A 20,742-nucleotide genomic window follows, 5' to 3' on the forward strand; every position below is an offset into this window, starting at 1 on the left:
CCCCGGCACAGTGGAGTTGGGAACAGCCCAGCATCTGTGACCATGCTTCCCCAGATGGGATGTCAGGCCTTGTTTGGGTTGGGCTCTTCATCACAATTAATTCCACTATAAGACATAATAGATGAGAAGAAATAAAGGTGGCTTAGCAAGCTCCAGCCCTTGGATATGCTGCTGGTGTCTACAACCCTACCAGATCTGACTGGACCTGTGGTTCCCTCTTGTCCAGCATCCCATCACTGCTGTCCCTAACGTTACTCAGACATTTCAGGAGGAAACCCTGAGCCTTCTCCTAAACTGAGGAGCCAGAGGCTGGTGGGGCTGGAAAGTAGGAGGTTGTGGCTTCCTGCAGAAGACAGCTTTCTGGGGACAAACACAGTTCTTGAGTCTGAAGCTCACTGAACCTTTTCACCTCTTCAACAATGAATTTTTCAAGCCAAGGGTGCACTGAGAGACCTGGCACTTCCGTTTTTCTTCTCCCAGCTGACTAGCAGAGGCATTGGCCATGTCCCTGTGAGGCCAGCAATGGACCATAAGCAAAACTCATTAAGGTGTTGTCCCTTCTTGGACCAAACAAGAAGGGGCTGTTGCCCCTTCTTAGGGACTCCAAACCCATGCCAGGCAAACAAGCTGGGAGTGGCCTCTGCTTCTTTCCAACAAAATCTAGTAAATTTGATCCCTAGCTCTATCAAAAGAGGCAAAACCCAACTGTTTTCCCAAAAGTCTTGGGGATCTTGGGGCAGGGAGGGGAGGGGAGGACCAGCAAGAAATTTGTGTATCAAAGAAACTCAGCTCAGTGGCCAGTGGCCAAGGATTTTCATGTGTATTTCCAGCCTCTACCAGGAGACTCAGATGCTGGAAGAGCTTTTAATTCAAACCAGGTGCCTCTGAAAGGAAAACACTCAGAAAGGCGAACTTGATCACTTTCCCTCAAGAAAAAAAAAGGTATAAAACAAGGGCAATCGTGCACGTTTCAGTGAACAATTCTTCCTGGCACAGCCCTCCATGCTCCCAACTGCCCACTCCAATCATGGAAACTGGAACCTTTGGGCTGGAGGGAGGAGAGCCAAGCACAGTAACCAGCAAAGCAGCCCCAGGCTGGTCAAAATCCACCACAAACAACTTTTGTCACCCTGCCCTGCTCTGCTCATGAACTGAGCATCAGCTCTCCCTTAAGCTACTGAGAGCACCAGAGGGGCGGCTGCAGCTCAGGAGTGATCCCTGCTGGGAAGCTGGAATGGACAACACCAACAATCAACACCAGCCAGCCCCTAGCCTTCACTGCTGCAAACCAGCTGCTCCCCCAAATCCAATGCTTGCCAAGCACAGCCATAAATAACAACAGAGAGACTCAGGAAGAAGGGCACCTGCCTCCCCAGACCTACCCTGCAATGACAATGAAGAAGTCCAGGCGGTTCCATGTGTCTCCCAGGTAGCATTTCTTCCCAAAAATCCCCAGCGCGATCATTTTGACGATCATTTCCACAGCAAAGAAGGCAAAGATGAAGTCATCAAAGCTCTGCAAAAGAAAGGAAGGGAGGAGGGATGCTCCTGCACACACTTGCACCAAGGGAGGGAATTAGAAACCTGAGTCCAGCAAGGAGTCCTCTTGCATCTCTAAAGGCTAAATCCCTGGGAAGAAGCTGTGCTGAGAGCAGCCCTGTAGTCCAGGGCCCAGCCCACATGGTCCAACAGCACCCACAGTGACAGGATAATGGGACATGTATATTTTGGGCTCTGCTTTTACTGACCATCAGATGGTTGGCCTTCCCCAAGGACTCCAAGTAAGGCTTAGCTAGGCTGGGGCTGGCACAGCCTGGCAGGGGCTTTGCCTGACGGCACTGTATGTTCTCATCTGAGCACCAAAACCAGCATTTTCCAAGTGCTCACAGGACAGACAGTGCAGGCAGGACCTGACATCCTGGGACACCACGCCACCATGACTGGAGCCAGCTCAGTCCTTCCCTCTCCACATCAACCTGAGGCTGCTGTTGAGCTTCCAGCAGTGCTGGGGCTGGTACCTGGAGGATCCTGCAGCGCGGCGAGTCGCAGGCAATATCCTCGCAGGGGTGGAACATGCCCAGTGTCACGCAGTTGAGCAGAATCACCAGCATGCTGACCCTCTCAAACCATCTGCACACACCCATCAAGGAGGCAACAGACCCAGAGGTGCATCTACAAGAAGCAACATCTGAATTGGAGAGCTTTTCCTGGTCTTTAAGGCCAGGAGCAGACCAGCTTCCCTACGTTAGGTGCTCTCTGAGTTTACATATTGAGGTACCTGCATCTGTTCTCCCCATGCTGCCATCAGTGGCTACAGCTGATGTGAAAACCACTCTAAAATGAAAATTGCATGGCAAGTGTGCTGAGTGCTGACGTGATGGATCAAAACATTTAATTAAATGAGCGATATCAACTTTTAGAAAAAAAACTAAAAAACCCCACACCATTAATTTCCTCTCCTAGAGTTTTACAGAAAAGCACTTTAACATTACAATTTTTATTAACCATGTCTCAGCTTATCCCAGGGGCGTTTCCTCGAAGCCACTGCTTAAACTTTCATTCCCAATCCAAATCAAGACTGCCAAAATCATTAATAAACAGCCTAAAAGCCTTAAAATGAAGGCCAACAGAGCCAGTTCTCTACCCTGCCTCCTGCGTCTCAGAGCAATTTTTAAAGAGCTGAGCTGCTGGGACAGATATTGGATGCACTTTTGGGGCAGAATAGAGTGTGCTGCTGCAGCACATCCCCATAGGGATGGTTCAAACCTGGTACGCAATTCCTGCATACTTCTGGGGACATTTCCAGGAGCACAGAGATAGGAAATCCAGGCACTGGTTCAGTGTGGTACTGGGGTTATCTTCCAGCCTAGCATGAAAAACACCCTCTCAACTGCCAGAACCCACAGACAGCAGGGCCATGCTCCTGCCTGAGTGCCAGCAGCAGCTTCTCCACTCCAGGAAAATAAGCATGCCCCTTGTCAGACAAGAGTTTTCACTGCAGCACAGCAGCGGGTGGTGTTGAGGAGCCCGTGCTGTAGCGTTATCTGCCTGGGGAAGCCGAAGGTGAGGATGAATCAGCAGGTGTCTCTCCACTGGGCACACAGGCCTGGGGTTGGCAGCTCCTGCCACCCATCCTGGGCGAATTCCTGGAAAACCACATGGGGCTGAGTCACAGTTTGGTTGTTGACAATCTGGATCTTTTAATCGGGAGAAACGTTTACAGGACATTGGGCTAGACATTCCAACTGTCAGGGTGGGGCTATGGGCTGGGATATTTAGCCTAAATGTAGTCCTGTGGGGGCAGGCAGGGGGGCAGCCAGAAGAAGGGGCAGCTACTGAAAGTAATCCCCAGCTTGGGGGGCGGGGATCCCCCAGCAGAACCAGCCACATCCAGGGCTCTGCCAGCAAGGAGCTGCAAAGCCCTTGGGAACATAAAGAATTAAAAAACACCCTGTATGATCCCAAAGGGGTGACAGAAGGAATGTCACCTGCATAGGCTATGAAGATATGCAGCAGGGAAGTGAGGATGTCCCAGGACAGCTGAGTTGGTTGGGTCAGAACCTGCAGAGACAAATGGACAAGTCCCCAGACAGTCAAAGATCCATTCAAATTCTTCTGTGGCAGTGGACAAGAGCCTTCACTGGATGTGGATCTCTTCCACACACTCCATCTGAGCTGGGGGTGCTTTTGTCCCAGTAGGCAGCTGCTGATGCTGGCTGGGGACCGCAAACTCCTGGGCAAGCAGAGATGGGCACACAACTATGGTGGGCATCAGTGTGGAGCCACTCTGATCTCACCTCCTCCCTGTCCAAGACCCAGCACAGCCCTAATGCTCACTCAGGGCAGCTGAGCAGAGCCAAGCCCACCACAGCCTCATGTCTGGCACAGAGGGATGAGCAAAGGCTGAAATGGAAGAGCACAGGATGGCACCAAAGACCCTGTTCTTCCCTGGCATGCCACAGTCTGCATCATGCCTCAGATGCCCCTCAATACTCATTAGAGTGCTGGCACTGGTACCAGTGACTGATTGCAAGTGGAGGGAAGCCAGGAGAGTGCAGCCCCCCAAATTGCCACAACCTGCCCCACATAGGGCACCAGCTGTGGCCAGCAGGGATATTGGGGGACCAGCACCACATCTGTGCCTCCAAAAGGGTCCCCATGGTATAGCCAGCAGCCCCTACCTGCCCAAAGACATGCTGCCTCAGGCCAGAACCTCCTGTCTTGGCACAGCCACGGCCTCCCCCCATGCTGCCCACCATGGCTATGGCATCCTATCCTGTCCTCCCCTCTCAGGGTTGCCCTCCCCACATCCCAACTTGTCTTGCAGGAACAAACATCTGCAGGCAGGAAAACAGCCTGGAGAGGGAGGGGGACCCAGGGAGCCAGAGGGGTGTTTATTTGCTGAGGGCAGAGGTTTTTTACCTCAAATTTAACTGCAGACCACTTATCAGCACATTTCTCCCCGTAGCACATACATTTCAGTCCAATATAACACTTCACCCTGATTAAATATTCCCGGGACAGGCACCCCAGCAGTGCCGAGGGCAGTATGTTAATGTGCAGCGGATAGATCAGAAGCTTGGGAGGGGAGGGTGTTGTTTTTTTCCCCCCCACTTTTTTTTCCAGCTGAATGAAAATTCAAGCTCTTTCTTCTGCTAATGGGATTTTCAGAGGCACACAAAGTGCTGCTGGCTATGGCTTTGTACCGACCCTCCTTTGAGCAGAGAGGCTGACAAAGAGAAACTCTTCAATTAGCAAAAGCAGAAGGTGCTTTTTTGAATGCCTCTCACTGCTGCAGGGCAGGCAGGGAAGGGGCAAAGCAGCTTTGGGGAAGCATCAGAGACAGTGTTGGTCCCTGGCCAGCAGTTCTGGTGAGGAGGAGAATACTTGAAAGCAGGGGCAGAGGTGGCATTGCCACCACCCAGTGTCACGCTGAGCCCACAGCCCTCACTGCATGAGGTAAATATTTACTGGGAACAGAGCTGGCCTTCAGGGTCCTGTCCCCTCCTCACACCAAGCAAGGCTGATATTTGAGAGAAAAAGGATTAATAATGGGGTTCATGACCACGCAGCAGGTGATTACCCCATCCACTTCACTCGATGGGTGTCAGAAAGTCACCACTTTTAAGGGTCACTTGCTCATCCCAGCGTATTCTTAAAAATCCACATTTTTACCGTTAATGCACTGAAGGCAGGCAGCCAAAATCCTCACAAATTCTTTTCAACTAAAAAAAAATCTGTTTCTGCCACACAGAAATTCACAGTAACACTTCTGTTGTAACCTGACTCTTAAAATTCATAAGATTAAGAGAATAGAAAAAAAGAAGGAAAATGTCCAGAAGTCACTCACTTGTTACCAAAGGAGCCCTTTCACAGAGCAAGAGCCCTCAACCCCTTCCCACCACCAGTGCTCCCAGTGCCACCTGCCTACGATTCACAGCGCCTGACCTTTCGTAATTAAGAGGCAAGAATCCCAGATTCAATTAGCCAACACTATCCAGCCTAATATAATTAAAAGAGAAAGATATTGCATCATGCTTGCTGTGATTTGGTTGCAGAAGTTTGGATCAAATTCACCAGTGAGTGAATTAAATCAGCATCTGTTTCCCAAGGGCAGCAGTAACCAGGTGAGATGGTCTGTCCAGCTGCATCCTGGACTCCTTCCAAGGAGCTGGAGCACTTGCACTGGTTCTGGTGGGCTCTTTGGCTTGGGGGTGAGGAGAGCAGGCACCTCTGTGCCCCAGAGATTAGGTTCCCTTTCCCCGGGGAAGTGCTGCTGACTGAGCCAAGTATGGAGGGGAGTGTTAAGTGATGCTCTACAGGGACACACACTCTTCTGTGGGATTAATATTTATTTCTTCCCTTGATGTTTTGCTATTCCCAGGTAGCTCCCACCATTCCCTCTCTCCTCCTTCCCTGCATTCCCTCCCTCCCTTCCTGACCCCTCCTCCGTGTCTCCAGCAGAGTAGCAGGTCCAAGGACACATGCTGTCAAGGCTGGGAAGGGGGGTGGGACAGCCCCCCACCCCCCACCCCAAGCACAAGCAGTGTGGTGGGAGCAGGGCTCTGTGAGCAAGGGGAGGCAGCCCTGCAGCACCAGGGGCTGCAGGTTTGTACCACGCAATGAAATTCTACCATAGCAATGCATAGAACCCCCTGGATCCAGACAGGTGACACTGGGCTCTCTTTGCTGTTTTTTAGGGCAAGAGTCGTTGTTTCAACACAGAGATCCCATCCAGGACCAAGTCCCCCATCAGCACCCACAGCCATCACTTCTGTGCCAGGAGAAGCCCTCACTCACTGGGACAGCGGCTGGGATTTGACAAATGTGTGGAAAGCGCTGGCAAGGCCTGGAAATTTTTGTGCAAATGTGATATGAAAATTGGGTTGAAATGACAGCCTTCCCCTGCAGTGTCACCAAGTCCCACCAGCTTAGGAGTGACATCGGGATAAGCTGCAGACGTTAATGAGAGTGGAGTTTTAAGCTTCATTCATATCATCAATTCCAGAAATAGCCCCTTTGACAGAAGCATAATGGCACTTCCAGGGCCTGGCCTTTGGGGGGTGGGAGAAGGCAGGGACTAAAATCCTAAAACATTAATTTAGGCCGTTTGCAAGGGAAGTTAAAAGTTCTCAGAATTAATCTGCCTCACAGATGGAAATAACAACCCCTTCCTAGCTTTGCCTCTCACTGCAGCAAGCCAACAGGAAAAGGCTCTTCATGTCATGACAAGTTAAAGGTTATAGGATTCCCATCACAGTCCTGGACATTTAATTAGATTTTTTTTTTCCTACCACATTCCTTCCAAAGCAAGACTGGCCTCTGTATTTTGCTTTTAGCATTTGCAGGAAGCATTTCCACCTCTGTGGATGCAGCAATGCCAGAGGTGCTCTCAAAGTATCTCTACCCAGTGAATCCACTTCCCTGACCTGCAGCCAAGCATTGCCAGGGATCTGCCCCCAGTGTCATTGTAACGCGGTCTCTACCCTACAGCTTTGCCCTCCTGGATGTTTTTCAGGCCTGCTCCCACTTGGCACTCTGAGGGACACAAGCTCAGGCTGAAGCAGGGAAGATGCTGCAGGGTTTACAGCCTTTCCCGCAGCATCACAGCACCACAGCAGCAGTAGGCCTGCTTTTCCCTGGAAGGATGAAAAAGCCACTGCAGGCACAGCAGCCCCGGCATATTCATGGCACATGTGTGATGCAGCACCTGCCTCCTGCCCTGCGGTCTGCAGGGATTTGTGCCAGGAAAGTCCCATCACCAGGGCATTCCTGGAAAGCAAAGCTATGAGACTCCTCCAGTGGGGCTGCACAAAGGGGTTTAAAAATTCAAGCACTGCTCAGAGAGTGTTTCCATTTCCACCGTGTGGCAGTCTGCCCCATCCCAGGTCACTGCAGCTGGCAGGCTGAGGACACACTGCCAGGAGCTGGCATGACCCCACTGAGCCTGGCATATCCCCATCCACAGGCTCTGAGCTAGGAGAAAGCCAGGCAGGAGCATCCCTGCCTCATCACTGCTCTTCAGCTCTTCGAAACCTTTTCCCTCCCAGTGTAGACAGACACAGGAGGTTCTTTTAATTCATGCAGCTTCACAATTAAACCTGGGAAACCAAAACAGGGTGATTATTCATGGCAGTGCTTTTGGAAATGTCATCTCTAATTCATTTCGGCTTGCAGACATTCAAAGGGATGCACTGCTGGCTGCTTCCCTCTGCCATTGAAAGACAGCACTCTGCTCCCATCCTGGTGAGACTACGGAGTCCCTAGTGACCCCGTAACACATAAAAGGGACTGTAAAGCCTAAAAGTGGAGGAAAAGGGGGATTTCAGGGAGAAATCATCTTATCATTTTTCTCCCAAGGACTTAGAATCAGCACTGTCAGCTGCAGGCAGAGATGTTCTCCTCTGCCTGTGAGATGCAGCCACCTCTGAAGGAAGAGGCAGGATTTGCTCAGCAATGTGGAGGAGCCCTGTTCAGACACCCGAGTGATGAGGCAAAGAATGATGCCATATTTAGAGGGGATGGGGAGTGACAAAAAAGGTTGTTTGGTTAAAAAAAAAAATTTGAAACCCTGATGAGGTTCTTATTTGTCTTATAGTTTCAGTATTGTTTCCTGGTAACCCTTTAGATTTCTACTCTAAGGGCTTTTTTTTTCCAGCAACCAGAAGGGTTTAAAATCTTATTGCTTAAAGAGAGAAAAAAAAAATGAAGATAAAAAAAAAATCCTGCCAGCTGAGTGACTTGCATAATCACCAAACTTCAGGAGCTGGAGCTTTTAAGAAAAGCCCTACATACTGGTTGCAATTGACTCCTGAGCTGGGAGGGCTCGGCTGCTGGCAGCCTGGCTCTGAGACCAGCATCTGCAACGATGGGTGCTTTAGTAAAATCAATTAATATAATATAATATAATATAATATAATATAATATAATATAATATAATATAATATAATATAATATAATATAAATTCGATTCTATTTATTATATATTACATATTAATAATAAACATTATATTATATTATAATGTCAAGCAGGAGCACTTTAGGCTAAATTTATTTTGGCTTGTCATCCTAGTCCTTCCCTCCTCCTTCTCCTCCTCATGCCTACCTCAGCACCAAGAGCAGTGGCCAAAACAGCCCAAAATGAGCTAGTACAAAAGGTCAGTGCATGGCCCCTGCCCTGGTCCAGCAAGATGGGTCAGGTGGAAGCTCCATGGAGTTCACCAGCTCTTTCACCAGCTGAAGCCATGTGCTGATACCCCAACTCCCACTGCGCTGCATCTCCTGGAGAGAAGGGCAGAAGAGAAGAAGGTGAAGCCTCGCTTGCTCAAACCAAACTCCACAGAAGCTTCAACTTCCCCCCAAACTCCCTCTCCCAACAGTTTGGCACCTTCAGCTAACATTTGGGTGGCTCAGGGACAGGCACTCCTCCCATTCACCCCGCCAGAATGCAGCTGCAGAGGTGGGAGCACGTCCCCATCCTCTACCCAGACCTGTCCCTCCCAGCTTCCAGCTCAGCCTCTGCACCAGCCAACACCTCCTGTGACAGAGCCAGGGGATGGGCTCCCTGCCAGCAGCTTACACATGGCATTAACAAAGATGTTGTCATGAACAGTAAAATCCTTCCTAATGGCCAGGTCTTCCACAGGGAGTCAGAGGCTACCAGTTAAAATACTCTCAATATGCCAAAGCCACTGCTGAGGCTCAATAACTTATTTAAGACCTTTTCCCCCACCATGTCTTATAAAGTTCACAGTTGATGGACACTAAACCCCCAGATACATATACTTAAACTCACTCACTGTAAATGTCCCTTAATAGCATCTGCCCCTAAAGCTCAACAGTGACAGTTGCTCTCCAGGACACATTCACAACACCCAGCAGTGCCACCTCCTCACAATGCACAGCCCCAGCCACACTCCAGGACAGAGGAAAACCAATGGAAACCCTGGGAAATGCTGCAGCATGTGCAGATGCATCTTCCCCTGCTGCTTACACAGAGCAGCACCTCATGCAGAGCTGCCAGAGGCATCTCTTCCTCACTAAGGGAGATATTTGGGATACTAATAAGTTTCTGCCATCCATGATTCTGCTTGCTGCTGCACTCAACACAAAAACTGTTATGCAAGGCTGCCTAAACAAGTTGCAGTGAAATCTTTGTAACATCCTACACCGACACATAGTTGGGATATGTCACATATTTGTCTTATTTTGTTCCTTCTTTGTCCTTTTTTAGTCTCCTTCTACTTTTTCCCCCTTGGAAGTACGCTGGTTCCCATGGAAACAGTGATGTTATGGGTATGGACAGAGCTCCAGTGACGTCCACAAGTTCAGTATAAAAGCAGATTTATGTAACGGTGAAAGGAAGGAATTGAAGGGATGGCTCTGCGTGGTCACACATGAGGGCTGCCATGCCAGGGAGGTGGTGGTGGTCAGACAAGTTCACACTGGAGGGGAAAGAATGACAGGACAGGGAAGAGGAGTTCCCAGACTCATGGAAAGATGGATGAGGATAAAACTAATCCTAAGCATATATATATATATATAAAATTTTATCTGTGTTTATTATTTATATTTTATTATTGATGTATTTCCTTCAAGAGCATCTCTCACTCTCTGATGCTGGTGCAGAGGGTAGATGAGATCCTGGGTACCAACCCTGGGAACAGAAACTCTTCTGCTTGTACTCCCTGGGAGCTGCAGGAGCACAGCCTGATCCTTGCTGCTGCCCCAACTCCAGGATGGAGGCCCTAGCTGACAGTGCCTGGCTCCATGGCCAGGGAAGGAGATCCCCTCTGAGCCAGACCTGCTTGAAGCATGAAGCTGGAAGGGGATCATTGTCAGGAGACTCCTGCAAGCTTCAAAGCCTGAGCAAATCAGGCACATTTCCTCTTTTTTGCAAACCTGTGATTTAAATCCCTTCCTAGGGCAGTGCACAGATGGAGGGAATGTCTCTCCTCCTCCTCCTTCTCCTCCTCCTCTGCCATCAGTCCCCAAGGAAGAAACCTGAATGGCTTCCAAAATGAGGCATTGCCATGCCCTGAGACATGCCACCTTGAACCCCCATTTCCCGCAGAGGCTTGGCTGGCAGGCACCACACTGCACAGAGCCAAGACCTCCAAATATCAATGTATTAATAAAAGGTAGGGAAGCAACAGGCTGCTAACATCCCAGGGACGTGCTGGGGAGAACAAGCCTGCGCTAATTGTCCTGGCAGCTCCTCTGCCTCCCTTACCATCCTTGACAAGCTTACTGTCTGCTCCCACCAACACTGGGTTAGCTCTCTTTGGCCAGGAAAACTCTGTGCCCACACCTGCAGAGCCAAAATATTCGTCGTGAAGCCAAAATATTCCCTGTGAAGATTAGCACCGTGCCTGTCACAGGTAAAACAGGCTGTCTGCCTCCCTCCCCAGACCTCTCCCCTGGGGACTACTCTCCCCCCACCTGCCACATCCCACTGGAGGATGCAGCCCTCTGAGCACCCAAACTCCCACATGAGCTGAAACCAAATCCCAGCCTATTAAATATACACAAAGTAAGTGCATGAAAGATTCATCCAGAGCAGAGAATGTCATTGGGGCAGTGCAGGAGATGGGACAGGTCTGCAGGATCACCACCACCTCTGCTGATTAATCCAGCACGTCCCTAATCACCCAGACAAGTGGAAGGCAGGATGGCACTGAGTGAGGACCACAAAACCTGGTGAACATGGGGAGAGACAGCAATTACAGCTGGTCTGTGTGTTCCCTGCAGCAATCCCAGCTGGATCTTGGGCAGAGAGAAAGGGAATTCCCTCTGCTGTCTGAGAGCCAGGGGAAACCTCGGAGGAAGAGCTCTTGGTGGGCAAGCTAAACAAACAACCCCATTTCCATCCCAGACACATGACCTGTTTCTACCTTGCCCCAGCCTTCCACTCAGCCCATTCCCATTCATCCAGAGACACTGGGCAAAGGATGCTCATGCGCTGACTGTGACAGACAGGGAAATCATGGCACAGGGCAGGATCCCGGGAGGGAACCCTCCTGGAGAGGCAGAGCATCTGAAGTACAGCACAGCCCTCACCAGAAAACCCCATACTGCCAGACCCACAGAGTCATCCCCAAGAAGTCCCAAAAGGCAAATAGGAATGAGGACATTCCACAGCACCTTCCACCCACCCTCTTTCACCAAGCAGAGAAAGGTGTCCACTGCACTGAGGCCAACATCTTCCAAGGCCCCTAGAGAAGCTCAGGCTTTGGGGTTTGTCCATTTGCACTCCCCAGCTGGGCAGTGTGGGGCTTGAGGGAGGAAAAAAGGAGACAGGAGGAGAGGCAGAGACCTGGCTGCAGTGGCTCCAAGAGGAGCCAAAAGCATCCAGCTCTTGGCCACATCTGCTGCAGCTGCGCCCTCCATGTCCCCAGCACAGTATTTTGATTGCAAAAGGGTACAAGCTCAAAGTCTCTAAGGAAGCCTGGCCAAGCCTTACAAAAAGCTCAGAGGACAAATCCAAGGACAAACCCAGAATAATTTTTAGCCTGTAGAACAAGCAAGGGCAGAAGGGATGGAAGGCCCCTTATCACTTCTGAAGGGTACAAATAGCTTAAAGCAGAGCTGGGGGACACAGACCCCATGTCCCCACACCTTCTCCTTTCCACTTCACTGCTGCCCTAATCTGGGGACACTGGCCTGGGGGGGTCCCCAGGAGTTTCTGAGGGCAAGGCCTGACTTGCTGTGATTGGAAGGGTAGCTGAGGGAGAGCCTCCTTTGAGGAAACCTTGCTCTGGGAGCTGTGCATGACCAGGGGAGAACCAAGCCCTTCCCGCTTACTCGTTGGCATTAGCCAATGCCAGGTACAACTTTCCATTCAGTGTTGGTGGGGAAAGACAGCTTTGGGGTGACTCAAACCACCCACCAATCTTTGTGTATGTTTTCTTACCCGGCTGCAAGTTGAGGGAAAAATACTATTGAAGAAATTATGTTTACAAAGTCTGAACATGATGATGATTTTCCAAATGGCCTGCTAAAGTGTTTCATTTAGAAACTGAGCCAATGTTTCCTCAAAAAAAAAAAAAAATCAATGTAAAATACAATATTTTGTTGCAGGTTAAGTACTAATTAGACTGGAACCATCTTACACACTTTGGGTTTTGAAGTCAATGATCAATAAAAATAAGAAAAATAGCTGTTTCCAGTGAAAGCAACACAGAGCTTTTACAACGGAGATGAGTAGCAAGGAGGGAGTTCTGCAGGTGGGGAAGTGGAGGTCAAGGCTACCCCAGCCCACAATCCCTGCCTTTTTCCCTACATGGAAGAGGCTGCAGCCAGTATGTGACTTCACTGGGAGATGCTAGTGCACCTGACTCAGTTTTTGAGGTGTCTACAAGGAACACTTGTCTGCAGGAACAGAAAAATCCCAACAGCATGTCAAAATCCCACAGTGACTAAAATCCATCCCAGGCTTATGTAGAACGACCAGGAGCAGGAAGCTGCTCTCCCCAGGGCTGAACCACCATGGGCAGCAGGAGAGAGAGCAGGGACTTAGCAGAGTTGGGTGTTTGGTCTAACTGAGCCCTGCAGGCAAATCCATGGCAGGAACTCATGGATTAGCATCTTGCTTGCAGAGAAGGAGGCAGGTGGTAGAGGGAGGAAGAAGCGGGAGAATAGGGTTGGGATGGTGCTCAGTACAGGAGCCAAGCTCTGCTGTGGCACTTGAGTGGACACAGGGGATGCCACCGCAAAACACCTCCCAGTCTCACACACCCACACAGCTGCAGCCAAGGCAAACAGGGCAAGACCAGCTTAAAAGCAGGATTCACCCCACATGCTCCAGTCCAAACCTTGGCCTGCACTCAGATGTGATGTCCTATACATGCCACACCCCACTGCCCAAAGAACAAAGGTAGATGTGGAGGGAGGGTGTACGAGAAGCAGCAGGGGTTCTACTGCAGGTTTTGCATGATGGATGTTAGATGAAATATCTGAAATCTTAGAAAATATTACAAAAGTGGCTATTTTGCAAAAGTTAAGGTACATCCTATGGAATCTGCTTGCAGGGATGGCACTGCCCCTGGTTTCCTCTGCCGAGGCAAGGACAGCTGGTAGAGAGGGGCACAGAGTGAACCATGTCCTCTACTCCTGCAATTCCCTCCCAGCAACCTACTTGCTGCTAGTGGTAGTCCAAGTGTGATTCCAATATTTCCAGGTGAAACAGACCAGTCCAGCCTCCCCTCCAGGCACGGAAAGTGAAGGAGAAGGATGAAGCCTGGCTGGCAGCAGGGGCAGCTTCCCACCTTCCCAGCAGTCAAGACGCAGGCAGTGCTCCAGAGCTTCCGGGGGGTTTGGGGCATTGCAGCATTGCAGAAGTTTCAGCTTCATGACAGCGCATTGGTGTCTCCTTGCAAAGATGGGAAGTGGGAACAGACAGGGAGCAGGGTGAGCACAGGGCTGGCTGCCTGGGGTGGCAGGAAAGGGTGCAAGATGGGACATGGCACCAGGGATGCTCATCCTGCTCCCAGTATTTGAAGATCCCTCTGGGTATTCCAAGGTGCTGCTGCCACAGGGAGGGGACTTTTCTTCCCAAGGATCGGGTAGCAAGCTTGCCAGGGTGCAGAGATATGCACCTTTGTGGGGTAGCACCCACAGGGCTGAGAGGTGCAGGAGAATCTAAGGGAGAACCATTCCAGTGCTACCACCCAGCAGTGGCACTGGCAGGTATCTGGCCAGTGCCCTCCTGCTGGCCTGACTCAAGTAGGAATTTATTAAACACAAAATACCCACTTAATTAGTGTCAGACTTCAACAGCAGCTAACAATAGCCAGGGAGCTCAGCGAGAGGATGGCACATGATCTGTAATGCCTTGAAAGGCCTCTGGCAGCAGCCAGGGACTGGCTCCGACCCCAATGACTCCTCCTGTGCTGGCAGCCCTGACAGTGTGGTGTGACAGTCAAACCTCTACAAAGGGAGAGCAGGGACTGAGCCACTGCCACCTCCTAGCGCCTGTCACCTGTGTCAAAACCTGGCATTTAAAATGGATTTATTCCATTCATTAATTCCTGTGGAATAAGCCCTGGTTCCTGCTGGGTGCCCACTGCCCTGGGAGCTTTTGGTGTTGGAGAGAAATCAGGTGGAGAGACCCTGGCAGCCACAAAGGCTCCATTTCCACATCCCTTCCACAGATCATCTTTACTGAGATAACTGGGAACAAGGTTGGTTTGAGAATGTTTGGGTGGAAATTGTCATTTTGGGGTCTTTATCCTGCCAAGGGGGACTGGGCACCTTTGGTGCAGATGTCCTGACCCTCACCATCAGCAACTGCTGGGCTGGGACAGAGATGAGAAACATTCTTGGAAATCAGCCCCCAGTAAGAAGCAATTCATCGTTTCCTTTCCAAGACCTTTACTAGACCCTACTTCTGCAGCTGGATCTGGCCCTGCACACTGCTGTGTCCTGGAACAGCCTCAAGCTGCTCTGGATAAGCCTCACTCAAGGCATTTGGTCACTTCAGGAACCTTAAACCAAATGATTTCTAATGCTTTTGATCTCCCAAAAAGCTTCATGAAAAATGTACACAACTCCCCAGGTTCCCAATCTCCTGCACATCATCTGAGCCTCACTCATTTTGGCTTAGGAAAAGCAACAAGGACGACCTATGGCATTTCAAAATATCCTTGGAGCTGTTTAGTCCCAGCTCATTCAATTGCCTTCTCACTGGGAACCCAAGGCCAGCACCACTTGCTTTGGAGCTCATCCCACAACAAGCTAAAAGCCACAAAGAGTCCTGATATTCAGGCACACACAGCCCAGCATATAATCATGGAATCAAGGTGAAAAATTCTGTTCCAACCACCCACAAGGAATAGCAGGCAGGGGAGAGGAACACAGTACTAAGCTAGCCCTTTAGTTTGGCACACCAGAAACACAATGGGCATTCCTAAGTCCAGGTCTGGACTCAAACTTCAGATTTCTTTTCCCTTTTCTTTTTATATTGCCCCCTTCTCTGCATGTGACTCATCCTTAGGCAGCATCTCCAGCCAGAACACAGCTCCTGATGAGCTGCTATTGATTTACACCATGTGAGGACAAGCTTATTGGGGAATAAGGGTGCCTTGTTCCCATTCCAGGATTTGTGTGTCCCTGCACATGAGTTAATTAAAAAGAGCTCCGGGAATAGGCAAGCCCTCCTCAAGCTCCTGTACCTACCAAGGGCACACAGCCCACCAGAGCCCACCCCTGGCACCTTCCACACCCCCACCCCAGATGCTGGGTGATGCTCAGCAGGTGTGACAGGAGGGTTGGGTTTGGGGTGACAGCCCCAGGGAAGGACCCTGCACCCCTGCCCTGCTCCCCCAGCCTGGACACAAGCATGGGCTCTCCCAAAATCTTTCAAAGGGCAGCTCCTCCCAGCCAGCAGCATGTTCTGGCATGACACTGTAATGGGAGCAAAGTGCTTTAAAATTTAAAGTGGGACAAAAGAATTTCCACAAAATAAAAATTACAGTTTCTCTTCCATTAATAAATATTACAAGCCTCACAAAAGGGGCTGCAGTCTCCAGCTCCTGCCCCTTGCTGTCCTGTCTCCCTCTCCATCACAGCCTCATTGTCCGCTCCTGCTCCCTGTGCAGTTCTAACTCCTACTCTGTGTGGTGAAAACTCTCTGAAATGGCCAAGAAAGCTCAAACTTCCCCATCTCAGCCCATTGCTAGTACCTCTCTGTGATCCCATGTGGTTTCATCATCTGCTGTCTAATGCAAAATGAATATTCCAACCAATAAAGTGGAAAGCAACAAAAAAAAGCTGAAAATAAAGCCATCAAGCATGGGACCAATGTATGTTTGTCTCCTTTCTAATCCCATTATTGCTTTGAAATGGGCTCTAGATATTACTGCTCCCTCATTAACAGCTGCTCTAGTTTCCCTCTGAACCCTGGAGACTGGACCCTGATGAATTTTGCAGCCAGAAAAAGTGTTTTTTAACCACAACAACAGCAACACAGACAGAAACTCAGATCAGAGCATCTCAAAGTGCTAATATTTATCTTTCCTCTGAGCCTGCAAGTAGACAAGATATTTTGGCTGAGGAGAGGAGGTGCAGAAGTGTGTGCATGTATGGAGCTGAGCAGGACATGGACGCTTTCAGGCACAATACATTTACACCTCATGAAATTCTCATTGCTTTTGCCTATAACAAGTGCAGTGACCGCACCAGGCCATACTAAAAATACTGGAATATTCCGCAGCAGGCACTGGAATGCCACTGTACCAGCACAGCTCAGGTCTCGAGATGCTCAGGAGAGAAGCACGTGCTTGCAGCCTGGGGTATCAAATGCCTCATTTTACAGTGTAGAAGATTTTGGAGGAGATTTTGATCTCCTCTACAACACTGCAAAGTGCAACCAAATCGATTCCCTCAGGACTCTGTCCTTCATCGTGTCCTGGTACGGGGCAGCCCTCTCATCTTACTGAGTCCTGAGCTAGAGCAAAGCAGTCCTGGGGTTTCTCAGGGAATATTTTCAAGCAGTATGCCCTGGGAGAACTGCCCAGTCCCTTCCCTCAGCAGAAACACCCTGTAGGTGCTGAGGGACCCTGCTGCAGTCAGGGGCTGCAAGTTTTTCCTGCTGTATCTCCATCTTTGCTAGCTGAGGAGGGGACACAGAAGGGCTCAGCACTTCATTTCCTCACAGGCATCCTGTATTGAGGGGCTGGGGGCTCCAATCAACTCCCAGCCATTCCCAGTCCTGTGCCTGCTCCAACACTTCTGTTTTGGCTGTGAACAGTTGTTCTGACCAAGCTCAAAATGCTCCGGGGACAGCGAGCACTGCCAGCAAATACATTAGTGAGAGCAAAGCAGCTGGGGGAAAGGAGATCAGCTCTGTATATCTTGCCAGGCTGCTTTTCTCCTGCCTTCCCTCTCGGCAACTGTAAATAAGGAGAACTGAGCCGGATTAGAGGTTACTGTCCTGATCAAGGGACTTCTGTATGTCCTAATTCATTTTCCCCTGATCTGGTCTTTCCCATCTCATCTGTGCCACAGCCACAGTTCCTCCTGCCCTCAGTGCCAGCAGGCCAGGAGGTGCATTTCAGGCACTCTCAGTGGGAGATATCTCTAAATTACAAGAAAGCAAAAGCAGGTGGGTTTCCCACAAGAGTAGCCACCTGCAAGTGGAGTTGCTTCCCACTGAGCACCAAGCGAGCCAGGCAGCCCTGCTGGCAATGCCCACAATCCCGCAGCACAAAGGATCATGTCCAGACTGAACAAAATGGGGAGGGAGCAAAAAATCAGGCATGGGACCATCAGACAGCAAGTAGAAAGCCAAATGCCAAAGCCTGGGGCCTTTCCCCTGCCAGTGCTGCTGTTGCCCAATGCCTTGCTCCTGCTGAGGGAAAATATTCCTGAATCATGGGTCCCCAAGGCTCTGGCAGAGGCAATCAGGCAGGAATCTGCCAGCACCAGCAATGACCAGAGGAGCCAGATTCGTGCTTAAGCCCTGCCTGTCACACTGTGAGCTCCATCCTGAGGCAATGCAGATTTGGGATGGAGGAGTCTCAGGGGACAGTTCTGGACATGACCAGCCCAGCTATCCCTCTTCAGAGGGAGGTGATTTTGCAGGAGGACATAATGAAAATAAAGCAAGCTGTGGCATGCAGAGGAGAAGATGCAGGTGCTGGGGCTGGGACCAGCCCTTGGTCACAGGAAATATTTATTACAATTCTCACTCATCAGACTGACCTTGATCACGAAGAAGGAGTTGGTGTTGTACACACATAATTAAATTATAATTTGGTTTTGTGCACAGAGAGGTGTACAAGTGAGCTCAGGGCTGTCCAAGGATGCAAAACACAAAGACGGGCATTTTGCCCTCTTCTCACATCACCACCCAGCCAGCATCTTCCCAAGGATCTCCACTGCCCCTGCAGGACAAGCTGTGGGAAGTACCTTCCCAGCTTGGACAGGCATTTTGGGAACAGGTTGCACTTCCCAGCACAACTCACCAGCCCCCATTTGTCCTCAGGTTCAACTTGCTCAGCTTTAGGATCCCAGCTAAGCCCACCAAATTCAAAGCTCCACTTCTGCAAGAATTTCGCTGCTCATTCCTGGTGAGATTGATCCTGGAGACCCAGCAGACTGCTCAGCTGGGAAAGAGAGATCACATTTTCCTTGCAAGGGATTTTGGGTTATGTTTGGGCAGTGGGAACAGGATTGGAGCTGAGACCAGCAGCCTCGGCCCCACCACCACTGCAGAGGTGGGAAATGGTCTACACATTGCATCCCTATGCAATACCCCATGCCAGGAGCAGTTCAGCTGCTCAGCATAGTGCAGGTCCTTCACTCATTTCCTTCTTTTCCTTCACTATCTGCACTATTTATTACTAAATAAATTTCAGAGGTTGGGGCATGATAACAGGGCTGAAAAGCCTGGCTTGCTTTTGTTTTCCAGACCCAGAGGGATCCAGCCTCTGTCCCCAAGAGACATTAAGGGATCTGAACTCACATGGCTACAACAAGGCTCTTCCATACAGAAATTCTCTATTTTTCTCTTAAGTTCAAGGAAATTCAGATAGATTCCTTCTCATTAGCTTCATCTTATCCTAAATCTGAGCAAGGCTTGTGGTGACAGTGCCAAATTAAGGGAAGGAGGCTTCCTTTTCAGACCCAGGCCCCCTTTGCAGACCTATGGAGCCTGACTTCTTCCAGGTTTCACCCTGGAGGCTTGACCAGCTGTCTATTAAAATCAGGTCATTTATTTAGGTACTTAGATCTGGACTTCAAATAGCTAAAATTAGTCAGGAAAGTTGCACTTTTCAGGCTTTCTCATCCCATGCCTCAGTTTCTAAAATCAGGGAAGAGAAGAAAAATTATTTCTCTCCAACCCTTTCAAAAGCACTTGGAGATCTTCAGATGACAGCGCGATTTGGTGCAGACATATTCATTATTCTTCCCCTCCATGGTGCAGTGTTAAATCTTTCTCCATATAAAGTCATTTTCTAAATTAGGTAAAGACGGTGAGTTTTGTGCTGAGCACATGTGGATATTTTTATAAAATGTTTAAAACTTCTTGTCTGACTTTTTCTTCCCTTGAAGGACAACGTACCGAATTAAACCCTTCTGTGACCCCGTTTCATTTCACCCTCGAGGAGTTCTCAGCAAAACTTTGCCAAAAAGTAACATTAGTGAGTTCTCTTCCTCACAAATCACAAATGGCAAAGTTTGGCCTCATGTGCTGTTTGGACTTAGTGGGAAGAAAGGGGTTGGTGATGCTCTGGGACAGCCCCCACAGGGTTTAACGCACTGCTTCTGCTATCCAGAACCAGACAGGCGAGTCTGCAAGAATCCCACAGGAAATGCTGTCACAAATGGAGCCTCCAGCTCATCTCCAGTTTCTATCCCTGCCTGGTTCTGCTCAGCTGGAAATGCTGCCAAAGTGGCTGTGTGGCTGCTGGCTCCACTCCCCAAAATGTGCACCCTGATGGAATAACCTGTGGTGGGTCCCAAGCCAGAGAGAGGATATTCTCCCCACACAGGTGGGCAGGACTGGGTATACCCACATACCCTGGATCCAAGGCTGGGGACAGGCACCCTCGTGCAGAGGATGTGATCCTGGGATTAACCTTTGAAGTTCCCTCTTGCAGAAGAGGGGATTTTTTTCCCCTGCTAATAGAGGATTGTATTGCTGGTAGTGATGCAGAGATGGGATAGATCAGCCCTTTACATCTAGTCCTTCACTGGGAAATCCACCCCCTATAGGGAGCCTGGCTGGGGACACACTCCCTGGCTCTGAGGCACAGGTACAGGGGAACCTGGCTCCCCACATGGCTCTGCATTAGGAAAACAAGACACAGTTGGGTCCAAGGAGATAGGCCCAAAGCTAGGAGGACAGATATGAAAAGGGGGAAGTGGCACTGCACCTGCCAGGGAGCTACTCCTGCTGGGTGCTCCCCATCACTCACTGGCTGCACTGGGGCTGCAGAGCACAGATGGATCCTAAGCCCAGACAGCAAACACAGGAAAGGTCACCCCTGTTCAGCCCAGCAATCTGGAGCAAAGCTGGCACTGTGTCAACAGGGAAAATGTTTGAGCTGAAGCAAAATAAAACATCAATGCCAAGAAATGTGCCTGCACAGGGGTTTGAGAAGGTTCGGTGTCTCGGCAGTGGGCTGGAAGGGGGGTCACAGGGGACACTGTGTCACCAACCAGCTTCAGGCTTTAGGTGGCAAAACCCTTTGGCACTCCCTGTGCAAGGATGCCAGGAACATGAAGGGGAGTATCTGA

General features: G+C 49.9%; 1 protein-coding gene across 20 annotated transcripts in view; it reads right to left on the reverse strand.

The window, feature by feature from the left end:
- Positions 1-20,742, reverse strand: part of CACNA1G (calcium voltage-gated channel subunit alpha1 G) — a 147,340-nt gene that overhangs the window by 100,334 nt on the left and 26,264 nt on the right. For 19 of the 20 annotated variants that reach the window (XR_005259364.1, XM_038157252.1, XM_038157248.1 and 16 more), the window contains exons 2-3: positions 2,019-2,130; positions 1,383-1,516 (exon numbers count right to left, since the gene is read on the reverse strand). Coding sequence is in view for 19 of the 20 variants with exons in the window: in XM_038157252.1 (XP_038013180.1) it covers positions 1,383-1,516; positions 2,019-2,130 (246 nt within the window). In the remaining variant the exon portion in view is untranslated. Of the gene's footprint in view, positions 1-1,382; positions 1,517-2,018; positions 2,173-20,742 lie in introns of all 20 variants that reach the window. The other variant, XM_038157253.1, reaches the window with a different exon arrangement.

The sequence above is a fragment of the Motacilla alba genome, chromosome 18 (genome assembly GCF_015832195.1).
Source record: "Motacilla alba alba isolate MOTALB_02 chromosome 18, Motacilla_alba_V1.0_pri, whole genome shotgun sequence".
Taxonomy (NCBI): Eukaryota; Metazoa; Chordata; class Aves; order Passeriformes; family Motacillidae; genus Motacilla; species Motacilla alba.